Source organism: Acinonyx jubatus, chromosome C1, assembly GCF_027475565.1.
Source record: "Acinonyx jubatus isolate Ajub_Pintada_27869175 chromosome C1, VMU_Ajub_asm_v1.0, whole genome shotgun sequence".
In the NCBI taxonomy this organism is placed as follows: domain Eukaryota; kingdom Metazoa; phylum Chordata; class Mammalia; order Carnivora; family Felidae; genus Acinonyx; species Acinonyx jubatus.
Window position 1 is genome coordinate 103,796,457 of NC_069381.1, and position 14,378 is coordinate 103,810,834.

At 36.2% G+C, this 14,378-nt stretch overlaps 1 protein-coding gene across 4 annotated transcripts in view; it reads right to left on the reverse strand.

Moving 5' to 3' along the window:
* Positions 1-14,378, reverse strand: part of ARNT (aryl hydrocarbon receptor nuclear translocator) — a 75,375-nt gene that overhangs the window by 40,458 nt on the left and 20,539 nt on the right. For 3 of the 4 annotated variants that reach the window (XM_053214763.1, XM_053214762.1, XM_053214761.1), the window contains exons 2-3: positions 10,077-10,188; positions 2,894-2,938 (exon numbers count right to left, since the gene is read on the reverse strand). In XM_053214763.1, the coding sequence (XP_053070738.1) occupies positions 2,894-2,938; positions 10,077-10,188 (157 nt within the window). The remainder of the gene's footprint in view (positions 1-2,893; positions 2,939-10,076; positions 10,189-14,378) is intronic. The other variant, XM_053214764.1, reaches the window with a different exon arrangement.

The following is a 14,378-nucleotide window of genomic DNA, read 5'->3' on the forward strand; positions in this document are numbered from 1 at the left end:
TCTCTAAAATAAAAAAAGAAGAAAAAATAAAAAAAATAAATAAAAAGAACAGGAGAGCAGAAGAAGAATGGGCAAACATGAGATGTAGTGGAATTTTAACTCAAGTACAAATGGTCTGTTCCTAGGACACAAGCACACTTTAAATCAGATGCTATAAACTCCTGGTGAAAACATGTGACCTAAACTGAAAAAAAGACCTATAATTTATATACTAACTTGGAATCTCAAGATTGAGTCTTCTAGATCCTTACTACTTAAAGTATGGTCAGTAGCTGGAAGCAGCAGCATCACCTAAGAGTGAATCAGAATGCAGAGCCTTGGGCCCTACCCCAGACCTACTGAATTAGAATCTTCATCTTAACAAGAAATCCCAGGTGGCTCTGTACATGCATTAAAGTTTGAGAAGCACTATTCTAGACACTAGTAACTCTGATATTGTACCTAGAGTTTCAAAGCCTTGACATTCTTAAAAATTATGTTATAGATGTCTGGAGAATGTAACAAAATGGCATTTGAACAAATCAATAGAAAGAAATAAATTAAAACTTTCAAAAGTAGCATCCACCAAGGAGATTTAGTGCTGACTTACAGAAACAATGCAAGTAAGGCTTTCATACATTGACCAGAGTGGAAAATTCCAATTGTTTAAAAAAAGAAAAAGAAAAAAAAAGATAAAGAAATTTGGAGATGCCTCTCTCAGGCATTATGACCCACTTGGTAAAACGAACTGTGACAGTTTTTTTGTTTGTTTGTTGTTTTTTTTTTTTTTTTTATGATTGGGGAAAGGAAAAATGAACTTTTCTGGATTGCATATCTCTTGTATCTACTAGATTTTTTGGAAATGGAGGCAATGACTCAGGGCCAGAGCTAATTGACAAGTATAAGTAAGACTAGTGGTTACCACTATGCCATTCATATGCACAACACAGTTCCACTAATAGCATCTATCATCATAATTAGGGATTCCCAATGGAAGAATTTCCAGAACTGTTTGAGAAAGTCCATCCTTCCACCAAAATTGAAATATCTTCCCCTCTTCACTTTTATTAATACTCATTAATTCTCAGGAGCTCTCTTGGAGAATTATTTTCTCCAATATTTTGAAATGATTTCTTTATGGTAGCCAAGTCATGGTTGTTGTTTTCAAGAATATCTGGTAGGATTCAGCAACTAGTAAGTAGTGAGAAATACAAGCCTAACTTTAAAAATTACTTAAAAAAAAAAAAAAGAAAGAAAATGAAAAAAAAAATAGATGTCTCTGACTGCACTTAAGCATTATAAAACTAAACAATGGCAAGCAATTTAATTTATAATATGGGCATCCTCTATGCAAAAACAAAAATTAAGGAGATTATGAATATACATGCACATAAACACACTGAAAGACACTTACATATGTACTGAATATTTCTGGAAGGATACTCAATAAACTGGAAACTGTACTTGTCTAAGGGGAAGGGTCTGAAGTGAAAGGAAGATATAATTGCACTATATATAACTTTGTACTGCTTAAAAACTAACAACATATATTACTTTTTAAAGATTTAGTTAATAAAACAAATAAATGAAATCTGGACACTCATATTACACATATATTTTTTAAACACGGCTACTTTATTTATTAAATATTTGTCACTCAGCAAAGTAGACCCACCTACGTAACATTTTCAACTCTGGAAAGAAAAAAAGGCAGGTTGCAGGCAAGGCTATTTTCCTTTCTTTGATTCTTACTGCTTTCCTTACTTAAAAAACAAAGCCAAATCATTGATCTTCAGCCAGAATAAGTATTTCTCTTCTCTGAAAAAACTCCTCCATCAATATATTGAAAAGTCCAGGGGGCACCTGGATGGCAGTCAGTTGAGTGTCCAACTCTTGATTTCAGTTCAGGCCATCATTCCAGGGTCTCAGGATCGAGTCCTGTGGTGGGTTCCAGGCTGAGCAAGGAGCCTGCTTAAGATTCTCTCTCTCTCCCTCTGCCCCTCCCCAGCTCACACTCTCTCTCTCAAAAATAAAATTCAAGGGACGCCTGGGTGGCTCAGTTGGTTGGGTTGACTTCGGCTCAAGTCATGATCTCACAGTTTGTGGGTTCGAGCCCCACGTCAGGCTCTGTGCTGACAGCTCAGAGCCTGGAGCCTGCTTTGGATTCTGTGTCTCCCCTCTCTCTGCCCCTCCCCTGCTCACGCGCTGTGTCTCTCAATAATAAATAAATGTTAAAAAAATTTTTTTTTAATAAAATTCAAAAAAGAAAAAAAAATCCATTTTCAGTGTTCCAGAAGATTCATCATTCAAGGATACAAATACCAATTCCTGGTCTGTAGAAGTTAACAGGTATCAGAAGGTATGAAAGGTACATTAATGACCCCCCCAAGGAATTATACCTTAGCTTCCTCCCACCCTGACTCAGGACTTGGATATAAGATTTGCTTTGGCCAATGGGACACAAGCAAATGTCAACATAAAGCAAAGGCTTGCTAAGCACTTAGACTGGGACTTGTCCTTTAGATTGTAGCCAACAGCATGTAAAAAAACTCTGACGACCTCCTTAAGGATAAAAGACCACAAAGAAAACACCATAACAACACAGCCAATCCACAGCATTGTGAGAAACTATAAATCATTATTATTTTTAAACCACACAGTAACAGATAACAGAAAGAGGGCCTTAGGAATTCTCTGCCCTCTCTTCACTGAGCTCCTTCCCTTAGAGCCATTAACAAACTGCTTTAAAAAATTATTATGAGTTATAACATAATAGGAAACTTTAGTTTTAGGATGAAGCACTCTCCTTAGGCCTAAGGACAAAAATATTACAAGTCAGAAATATCATGAATTTTTGTGTGTGTGAACTAATTTTTATTATCAGAAATCTAGAGAAAATTTTTCAAAATCTTACCTCAAAAATTTACTGTTCCCTTCTCCATCATCATCAAAATCCAACCTGGAGAAAGCCAAGAGTAAATATTATAAGCCTACTGCCAATACAGAGCATTATGAAATTAAAAATTCTCAACTCACAAGCTATCTGAACACTCACCCAAATGGAAGAAGGAAAAGAGGAGGTGTACAGAAGTGACTTCCTTGCACTAAACTGGGCAATCAAAAGAGTACCCACTGCTACCTTACATTTTCCTAAGTTGGCAATCCACCTTTGCCAAAGTTTTACATCAGAGTACAACCTCTACCAAGGAACAGGAATCCACTCAAAAATCAAAATGAAAAATTAATATGAATAATTCAGGTCCATTTTTCATTTCTGTGAAAGTTTTTAAAAGTTCATTTACTTATTTTTGGGGAGGCGGCGATGGGCACAGAGAGGAAAGAGAGAATTCCAAGCAGGCTCTACACTGTCAGCACAGAGCCGGATGTGGGGCTTGAACTCACAAGCCATGAGATCATGACCTGAGCCAAAGTCAAGAGTCAGATGCTTAACTGACTGATCCACCCAGGTGCCCCCATTTTTCATTTCTATAGGCTAAGGTAGGTTACCAGCTTTCTGAAACATATCCCAAAACAGTGATGATACATAAGGGAGTAATTTAATATCTCAGAAAGTTATCAAATAATGCTTCTTTCCATCATACATCTAATAAACATATAATATATGCTACACTCAAGACAATGCTAGATGAGAAGAAAACAAGAGACTTGACCTCAAAGGACTGTCTATGTAGACAAAAATATAAAACAAGTGAGAATAGGAAAGTGCCATGTGAGAAGCAAAACCAATATGCTATAAGACATGTTATTTAGTGAAAGCAGCAGTGAATTTCAAGGGATTAGGAAGATTATAGGTAACAAGATAGGACAATCTCCTATTAATCTCTGTACTCTATTAAACTAAAATGATACCACTTTAACCCAGTGACCACTCTTGGCATCTCTACTAGTATCATAACCTCACATTATGAGTCTCTAGATGGGTTATATACTGGGGTGCTTAGGTGGCTCAGTCGGTTCATTCCTCTTCCTCCCTGTAGCCCCCTAATCATGTGTTCAAAATCTACCTACTAACCCAATAACTCCATTTCTAAGAATCTATCCTAAGGAAATAAGAAAAAAAATTTATATACAAAGATGTTCACAGAGCATTTATTTACATCTTCAAAACAACTTAAATGTTCCAAAATAGGAAACCAAGTACATCCTCTTATATAACTATGAAAAATTATATTTATGTAAAATATTTAACAAGAAAAAAAAAAAAGGTTACATATGGTTAGGTGAAAAGACCAGGCTATATAAAACTATATAATTAGGGTCGCCTGGGTGGCTCAGTTGGTTAAGCTTCAGTCTCTTGATCTCAGGTCTTGATCTCAAGGTTGTGAGGTCAAGCCCTGTGCACTGGGGCTCTGCACTGGGCATGGAGCCCACTTAAAAAACAAAACAAGGGGCGCCTGGGTGGCTCAGTCGGTTAAGCGGCCGACTTCGGCTCAGGTCATGATCTCACAGTCCGTGAGTTCGAGCCCCGCGTCGGGCTCTGTGCTGACCACTCAGAGCCTGGAGCCTGTTTCAGATTCTGTGTCTCCCTCTCTCTGACCCTCCCCCGTTCATGCTCTGTCTCTCTCTGTCTCAAAAATAAATAAATGTTAAAAAATAAAAATAAAAAAAAAAAAAACAAAAAACAAAAACAGGGGTGCCTGGGTGGCTTAGCTGGTTAAGTGTCTAACTCTGGACTTCGGTTCAGGTCATGATCTCACAGTCTATGAGACTGAGGCCCACATTGGGTCTTCTGTGGCCAGCACAGAGCCTGCTTGGGATTCTTTCTCTCTGCCCTTCCCTGGCTCATTCTCTAAGTAAATAAATAAAAACTTAAAAAAAATACAAAATACAAAAAAAATCTATATAATTATATGATTACAACTACTAAAAAGATCTACATATAAAGAATGAAGGAATTACACTAAAAAAAATGATAGGACATGACGTGGGGCAATAGGATTATTGCTATTTTATTCTTTCCATCTTCCAATCTTTCTTTAAAAGAATGTGTATTACTTCTTTTAATATATTTTCCTGATGGGGCGCCTGGGTGGCTCAGTTGGTTAAGCATCTGACTCTTGATTTTGGCTCAGGTCATGATATCATGGTTCATGGGCTCGAGCCCCATGTCAGGCTCTTCACTGGCGGCATGGAGACTGCTTGGGATTCTCTCTCCCTCTCCCTCTGGCGCTCCCCTGCTCATGCTCTCTCACACACGTTCTCTCAAAATACATAAATAAACTTAAATTTTTTTTTTTCCTGATTACTACATTCATTTCAGAAAATCTAGAAATTAAAAACAAGAGAAAAAAAATCCCCATAATCTCATCATCTAGAAATCTGATGAGCATCCCTTCAGTTTTGCTACGCACACGTTATACATATTTCTTCCTGACAGAGTGATGTATTACATAAATTGTAACCTTCCAATATATTGTGAACATTTTCCTGTACTGATACATATCTGTCACTTCTAAAGTTTATTTTTTATCTTGAGAGAAAGAACACACAGGTGCACGGGGAGGGGCAGAGAGGGAAAGAATCCCAAGCAGGGGCTCAACCTCACCAACTCTGAGATCACAACCTAAGTTAAAATCAAGAGTCAAACACTTAGTTGACAGAGCCATCTAGGCACACCATGTACTGACACATACTTGTCACTTCTAATAGCTATACAATACTCCATTTTCAAATATAATACGTAATCCCCTAATTTTGATATTTATATCATTTCTAATTGTTTGCTATTATACAAAAACATAAACTGTGTTTAAGAGAGTGTACTCTGAAGCTAAACCCCCTAACCTCCCAAGGTTCATATCAAAGATCTTCCATTTACTGGCTTTAGAACCTTGAGTAAGTTACTTATTCAGTGAGTTAAAAATGTGTAAAACCCTTGGAGACGTAGCAACTCTTAAAATGTTACTCATGTTACCACCTAAACCCAGGGATCACTCTTGCATTACTATTAGTGGGTGAAATTTAAAGACTAGTTGTAATACTGGTTCCGCAGTTTTTAAAAGGAAAGAAAGAAGAGAAATTTAACACCAAAAAATGGACAAAATACTACCAATTCTCTCAGGCTTTTCTAAAGCAACCTCTTTTCTGAAGCTTTTCCAATCTTTACTAATTATGGGATTTCCATACACAAAAATACACAGTACTGTAAGCATTCCTTTCTTAGCAAACTTGGCATATTCTACCTTGTACTCTATTTATATGTATAATTATTCCCTTCAGGACATAAGCAACTTAAAGACAAGAACCGTATCTTATTTATCTTTGTATCATACTAGCAATCAGCACAATATCTTATACTAATTAGGCAATTAATACTTCTGGAAACACATAAATACATACACGCTTCTGGAAATGAATGGACTCTGCATTCCAAACCAAGCAACATATCAATACCTTAGTGGAGAAATACACTGCAGTTCAGCATTCTCTAATTTTGAAAATGCAGACACAAAGTTTAAAGAAAACCGAGTTTTCTCAGCAACCATGAAATCTTTGGGCTTTGCAGACATTTCTGGTTTTACTGGTTTCACTACTTTCAGGAAAAGGAGGCATTTAAAGCAACAATCATAAGGATACTCACTGGGCTTGAGAAAAGAAGCATCAGTGAGACCCTTGCAACAGAGATAAAAGAATTAAAAAAGAATCAGAGATGAAGAATGCAATGAAAAAGATTGGAAACAGACTTGATGCAATGAACAGGAAGCTGGAAAAAGCAGAGGAATGAATTACTGATCTAGAAGACAAAATAATAGAAAGTAATAAAGCTGAACAAAAGACAGAATTATGCAAGACAAGAATAGACTTAGAACTCAAGGACTCGATCAAACAATGGTAACATATGTATTATAGGAGTCTCAGAAAAAGACAGAGAAAAGGGGGCATAAAATTTATTTCAAGAAACAAAAGCAGAAAACTTCCCTAATCTGGAGAAGGAAACAGACCTCCAGATCCAAGAAGCACAAAGAACTCCCATCAAAATCAATAAAAGGACAATACCAAGACATACTGGAATTAAATTTGCAAACTATACTGGCAAAAAATACTAAAAGCACCAAGACAAAAGAAGTCCTTAATGTACAAGGGAAAACTCATAAAGCTAGCTGGAGATTAATCAACAAAAACTTGGCAAGCCAGAAGGGAGTGGCATGAAATATTCAGTGTTGAATGGGAAAAATCTGGAGCCAAGAATACTCTAACCAGCAAGAGTCTATCATTGAGAAGGGGAGACAAGAGTTTCCCAAATAAAAACTAAAGGAGTTCGTGACTACTAAACTAGGCCTACAAGAAATATCAAAGGGGATGGGGCGCCTGGGTGGCTCAGTCGGTTAAGCGTCCAACTTCGGCTCAGGTTATGATCTCATAGTTCATGAGTCTGAGCCCCATGTTGGGCTCTGTGTTGAAAGCTCAGAGCCTGGAGCCTGCTTCGAATTCTGTGTTTCACTCTCGCTCTCTCTCTCTCTCAAAAATAAATAAAAACATTAAAAAAAAAAAAAAGAAATATTAAGGGTGACTCTTTGAGTGCAAAGGGGAGATCAAAAGTGATAAAGGATCAAAGAAAATCTCCAGAAACAACAAAGCAAGCAATAAAGTAGCAATACACATCTACCAATAATTACTTTGAATGTAAATGGACTAAAAGTTCCAATCAAAAGATTATAGGATGACCGAATGGATAAAAACCAAGACCCTTGGGGGTGTCTGGGTAGCTCAATCGGTTGAACATCCAACTCTTGATTTTGGCTCAGATCATGATCTCCCAATTCATGGGATCCAGTCCCACGTGGGAGCAGCACGGAGCCTGCTTGGGATTCTCTCTCCCTCACTCTCTACATCTCCCTGCTTGCAATCTCTCTCAAAATAAATAAATAAATAAACATTTTAAAAAAACTTAAAAAACAAAACAAGACCCTTCTATATGTTGCCTACAAGAGACTCATTTTAGACCTAACGATACCTGCTGACTAAAAGTGAGGAAGTGGAAAAGCAGCACACACATGGATATCAAAAGAAAGAGTAGCAATACTTATACCAGATAAAGTAGACTTCTTTGTTCTTGTATTGCTTTAGTCCTGCTTTGGTATCAGGGTAGTACTGACCTGGTGGAATGATTCTGAATGTGTTCCCTTTATTCCATTATTTGTAAGATTTTGATGAAGATTGTCATTAATTTTTTTTTTTTTTTTTTAATGTTTGGTGGGGTTTGCCGATGAAGCCATGTGCCTCAGGTTTTCTGTGCTGGGAGATTTTTGATTCCTAAATTCAACTTTCATTCACGTCAGTGGTCTAAGAAGACTTCCTACTTGTTGCATTCAAGACTCATAATTCAGGGGCGCCTGAGTGGCTCAGTTGGTTAAGCGTCTGACTTCGGCTCAGGTCATGATCTCACGGTTTGTGAGTTTGAGCCCCGTACTGGGCTCTGGGCTGACAGCTCAGAGCCTGGAGCCCACTTCAGATTCTGTGTCTCCCTCTGTCTGCCCCTCCACTGCTTGCACTCTGTCTCTCGCATTGTCTCAAAAATAAACATTTAAAAAAAAATTTTTTTTAATAAAAAAAGACTCATAATTCAATCTTGGTAACTTGTATGTTTTTAGGAATTACCTGTTTTTGTTTTTTTCCTAAATTATCAGATTTGTTAGTATATAATAGTTTATAGTAATCTATGTTATCTATTGTATTTCTGTGGTTACCTGTTGTATTGTTTTCTCTTCCATTTTGGTACTCATTGTAGTTTTTGAGTCTTTTCCCCTTAGTTAATGTTAAAATAATTCCAATTTTGTTTACTTTTTTGGAAAAACTGGTCATTACTTTCAATGTTATGCTATTGTTTATTATGGTCTTTATTTCTGATTTTTCTTTGTTATTTCTTTCATCTCCTAAATTTCAGCTATGTTTCTTTTTTTTCTAGTCCTTTGTGGTGTAATGTTAACTTGTCTTGAGTTTTTAATACAAAGATTGACAGCACAAATTTCACTCTAACATCTGTTTTTGCTGCATCCCATAAGTTTTGCAATATTGTGTCTTCTTTTTCTTTTGTTTTGAGACATATTTTCATTTGCCATTTGATTTCTTATTTTGCCCACTGCTCATGCAGTTGCGTGTTAGTTTTTACATATTAAATATTTAACGTAAATTTACATTGTAAATTTTCCAGATTTGTTTTACTGTTGATCTTTGGTTTTTTGCCATTGTGGCTGGAAAATACACTTGGTATGACTTCAGTTTTCTTAAATTTGTAATATTTGTTATGCCTTTTCTTAAGTGAATTAACCAATGGATTCTTCTATGTGTACTTCTATGTGTACTTGAAGAAAATGTGCACTCTATTTTTCTTGGATGGAATGTTTTATATATTATATCTTTTAGAACCATATATTCTCAAGTATGCATCATTAAGAAATGCTCTTTTTGAAAAAAAAAAAAAACACTTTAACTCAGGGTACTCATTTAAAATAAAGCATATTGGGACATAGGGTGGCTCAGTCAGTCAAGAGTCTGACTCGTGATTTCGGCTCAGGTCATGATCTCACAGTTCATGATATCAAGCCCTGCATCAGGCCCTGCACTATATTGCACTGAGTGTGGAGCCTGCTTGGGATCCTCTCTCTTCCTCTCTCTCTGCCCCTCCCCTGCTCTCTCTCTCTCAAAATAAATAAATAAACATTAAAAAATAAAATAAAATAAAGCATATCAGAGGGAATGTGGCAGGAACAGGTGAAATAGGTGAAGGGGATTGAGAGTACACATATGATGAGCACTTGAGTAATGAGGTACAGAATTGTTGAATCACTATATTGTACACCTGAAATTAATATAACACTATATGTTAACTATATAATAATTAAAATAAAAAACTTAATAAAAACAATAAAAAAAAAACCTGCACAAAACAAAGTTAGATAAAAATGTTAATTCTGTGTAAGGAAAAAATCCAGGAACTAAAGAAAGATATCTGACAGCAGTGTAGTAAGTAACCAGTTGAAGTGAAAGGGTTAAGCATAGCCAAGAGGATTCAGCCACTAACTAAATCAGGCTGGCTTACAGGAGAGACACTCACAACACATGATATCCAAACTCACCCTGATCGCCGCTTAATAGCCCTGTGGACAATGGCTCCTCCACCTTGAATCCCAGCCCCAGGGTTTCCTGAGGCAATGGCTGGACCCAGTGATGGTACATCTGATGTCATTTCTATCAAAGAAAAATGGAAATATACATTTAAAAAAGATAGTCCTGTCTTCTTATCATCATCATCATCAAGTTAGCTTCTTGGAAGAAAGGCTCAAGCTATGGGTGAAATCTCAGTAGTTTGCTAGAAAACCCTTATGCTCATATCCACATTGCTCTTCTTAAATTCTTACACTGGTCAAAGTATACATTCCCTACTTCACTTCTCCCTGCTTCACAGAGTTTGGAAAAGGGAGTACTATATTCTATCTGCAGCCTTTACTTTAAAAAAATTTTTTTTTTCTTCAACGTTTTTATTTATTTTTGGGACAGAGAGAGACAGAGCATGAACGGGGGAGGGGCAGAGAGAGAGGGAGACACAGAATCGGAAACAGGCTCCAGGCTCTGAGCCATCAGCCAAGAGCCCGACGCAGGGCTCGAACTCACGGACCGCGAGATCGTGACCTGGCTGAAGTCGGACACTTAACCGACTGCGCCACCCAGGCGCCCCAGCCTTTACTTTTAAAAGCTTGTGAGGGGCGCCTGGGTGGCTCAGTCGGTTAAGCGTCCGACTTCAGCTCACGTCATGATCTCACAGTTCGTGGGTTCGAGCCCCACATTGGGCTCTGTTCTGACAGCTCGGAGCCTGGAGCCTGTTTCAGATTCTGTGTCTCCCTCTCTCTCTCTGCCCCTCCCCTGTTCATGCTCTGTCTCTGTCTCAAAAATAAAAAATAAACAGTAAAAAAAAAAAATTTAAAAAAAAAAAGCTTGTGATAGTGACATAATGTTAATCTAAAACACACACACACACACAAAATTAGTTTATACATTTTACTCATGCAGCAAACATGTAACATATCCTTTCACTTATTTTATTTGGAAAATGAAAAACAAACAAACAAACAAACTGGAATTCTAACTCTACCTAGCAATATAACAAAGCCTCACTCACCTTTCTCTTCCTAAAGTGGTGCCAGTGAAAGCTGGCTAAAACAGGTTTAAATGAGATCCAATGTCACATAACACAAGAATATCCAAGCTTCAATTTAAAAAAAAGAAAGAACCATTCATCATACCAAGAACCAAGAAGATTTCAAATTGAATGAAAAATAGCAATCAGTAGATGCCAACAATATGGCATAAATGTTAGAATTATCTCACAAGATTCTAAAAGCAGCCACAATAAAAATGCTTCAACAATTACTAACACAGTTGAAACAAATACACAAGTTGAAAGCCTCAGCAAAGAAAGTCTAAACAAAGATAAGATATAAAGAAGAATCAAATAGAAATTTTAGAACTGAAAAATAACTGAAATAAAGTTAAGTGGATTGATTCAACAGCAGAATAAAAGGAACAAAGAGAAGAATCAGTGAAATGTAAGAAACAACACTAGAAATTACCCATTAGAGTCCTGAAAAAGAGAAGAGAAAGAGGACAAAGCTGAAAAATAATATCTGAAAAGTTCCCAAATTTGTCAAGAGATGTAACCTACAGATTCAAGAAGTTGAGTAAACCCCAAAAAGACAAACCTAAAGAAATCCATCCCAACACATAACAATTAAACTTCTAAAAAGTAGCTAGAGATAAATGATACCTTACTTATAGAAGAAAAATAATTCACAACAGCAGAGTTTTCATCAGAAACCATGGAGACAAAAAAATGTGGCATGATATCTTTTAAAGTTAAAAAAAAAAAAAAAAGTCAACCCAGAATCCTACACCCTGTGAAAATATCATTCAGGAACAAAGGAGAAATCAACACAGTCTCTAATGATTTAAAACTAATGAGCACTTGCCACCAACAGACCTATCCTAAAAGAATGGCTAAACAAAATTCTCTAAACAGGGAAGAAATTACATAACAAGGAATTTTGGAACACAACACATCAACATATATCAAAGAAATAAAAAAACACACAATATGCAAAAATATGGGTAAAATCAATAGGCTTTCCTTCTCCTTTGAGTCCTCTACATTATGTTTAATGATTGAAGCAAAAAAATATAACACTATCTGTTTCTAAATGAATACAGAAAAAATAATTAATACCAATTACAAATGGGGATATTAAAGGGTGGTAAGATGTCAACACTTAAAGTGTTAAAATGACACCAACAGACTGTGATGTTATGAGACATAATGCAATGCTCACTATAGCAATTACTGGAAAAGGTATACAAGGTGATACACCAGCAAACATAAACAAATCAAAATGGGATCCTTACTTAAGATTTTTTTTAGGTTTTTTGTTTGTTTTTTAGTAATCTCCATTCCCAATATGATGCGGCTCAAACCCACAACCGCAAGATCAAGAAATGCACACTCTTCCAACTGAGCCATCCAGGTGCCCCTCAAAATGGAATTCTAAAAAATGTTCAAATTACCTACAGGAAGGCAGAGAAAAAAACACAGAAATAAAAACCCAAACAAACAGAAAACAAAAAATAAAACAGCAAACTTAAGCCCTAACATATTAATAATTTTATGTAATTAATATAAATATACCAATTAACAGAGATTGGCAGAGCAAATTAAAAAACATAACCCAACTCCCAACTACATGCAGTCCACAAAAAAGTTGCTTCAAATATAACAGCAGAGACAGGTTGGAAGCAAAAGAATGAAAAAAGATATATCATGTAAACACCAATCAAAGGAAAGCAAGAGTAGCTATATTAATAATCAGATAAACCGACCACAGACAAAGCACATTATATAATATTCAAGCCACCAAGAAGACAGTTGGTATGTATGTACCAAACAACAGAGCTCCAAAATCTGTTAAACAAAAACTGACATAACATTAAGAAGAAAATAATTATAGTTGGAGATTTCAACACCCCTCATTCAACTGACAGAACAATTAGACAGAAAATCAGCAAAGATTAAAAAAAAAAAAATGACAGCCTCAACGAACAGGGTCTAATTAACATTTACAGAAAGATTCCACCACACAATAGCAGGTACACATTCTTATATTCTTTATATTCTGTCCCCAGAATATAAACCAAGATAGAATATATCCTGAGCCATTAAACAAACCTCAACAAATTTACAAGAATGAAATCACAGATTGTATTCTCCAACTACAATGGAATTAAACTAGAACTCAGTAACAGAAAGAGAACAGGAAAATCACCATACACTTGGACACTAAACAACACACTTCTAAAAAAAATCAATGAATCAAAAATGAAGTCTCAAAGGAAATACAAAGTACACAGAAATAAAATATGAATGTAATCACAAAACAGTAAAATTTGTGGGACACAGCAAAAGCTGTACTTAGAGACAATTTTATTGTGCTAAAATGCTTATAGTGGAAAGAAGAAAAGTCAAATAATCTAAGTTTCCATTTTAAGAACCTAGAAAAAGAACAAAATCAGGGCGCCTGGGTGGCTTGGTTGGTTGAACGTCCAGCTCTTGGTTTCAGCTTGGGTCGTGATCCCAGGGTTGTGGGATTGAGCCCCACATCAGGCTCCAGGCTGAGTGTGGAGCCTGCTTAGGATTCTCTCTTTCTCCCTCCGTCCCTCTCCCCCACTTGGGCTGTGTGGTCTCCCTCTCTCAAAAAAAAAAAAAGAACAAAATAAACCCAAAAGCAAGCAAAAGGAAGTAATAGACAACATAAATCAATGAATTTGAAAACAGAAAAATATTTTTAAAAAAATAAATGAATTCAAAGCTGGTTCTTTAAATAGATCAATAAAACTGACAAGCCCTCAGTTAGACACAAAAAAACCCACTACCAATATCAGAAATGAAAAGAAGGAAAAAAATGAAACAAAAAAAGGGATAATCACTACAGACCTTGAAGAAACCAAAGAGATAAGTGGTAATTCTAGGAACAACTTACAAATGTAAATTTGACAACTTGGACAAAACAGACAATTCCTTAAAAACAAAAACAAAAACAAACTAAAACACCTGACCCCACATAAAACAGATGACTTGAATGGTCCCACAATTATTAGGAAATTGAATCCATAATTTAAAGACTCTCAAAAAAGAAATCTCCAGGTCCAGACGGAATGAATTTTACCAAACATTTAGAGTTAATATCATTTCTACACAATCTGCTCCAGAAACTGGTTGAGAAAGGAGACACTAATTCACCTTATGAAGCTAGAATTGCCCTGATACCAAAACCAGGCAAACTCACTACAAAAACAAAGCAAACAAACTGACAAAAAGCTAGAGCTCAGGGGCACTT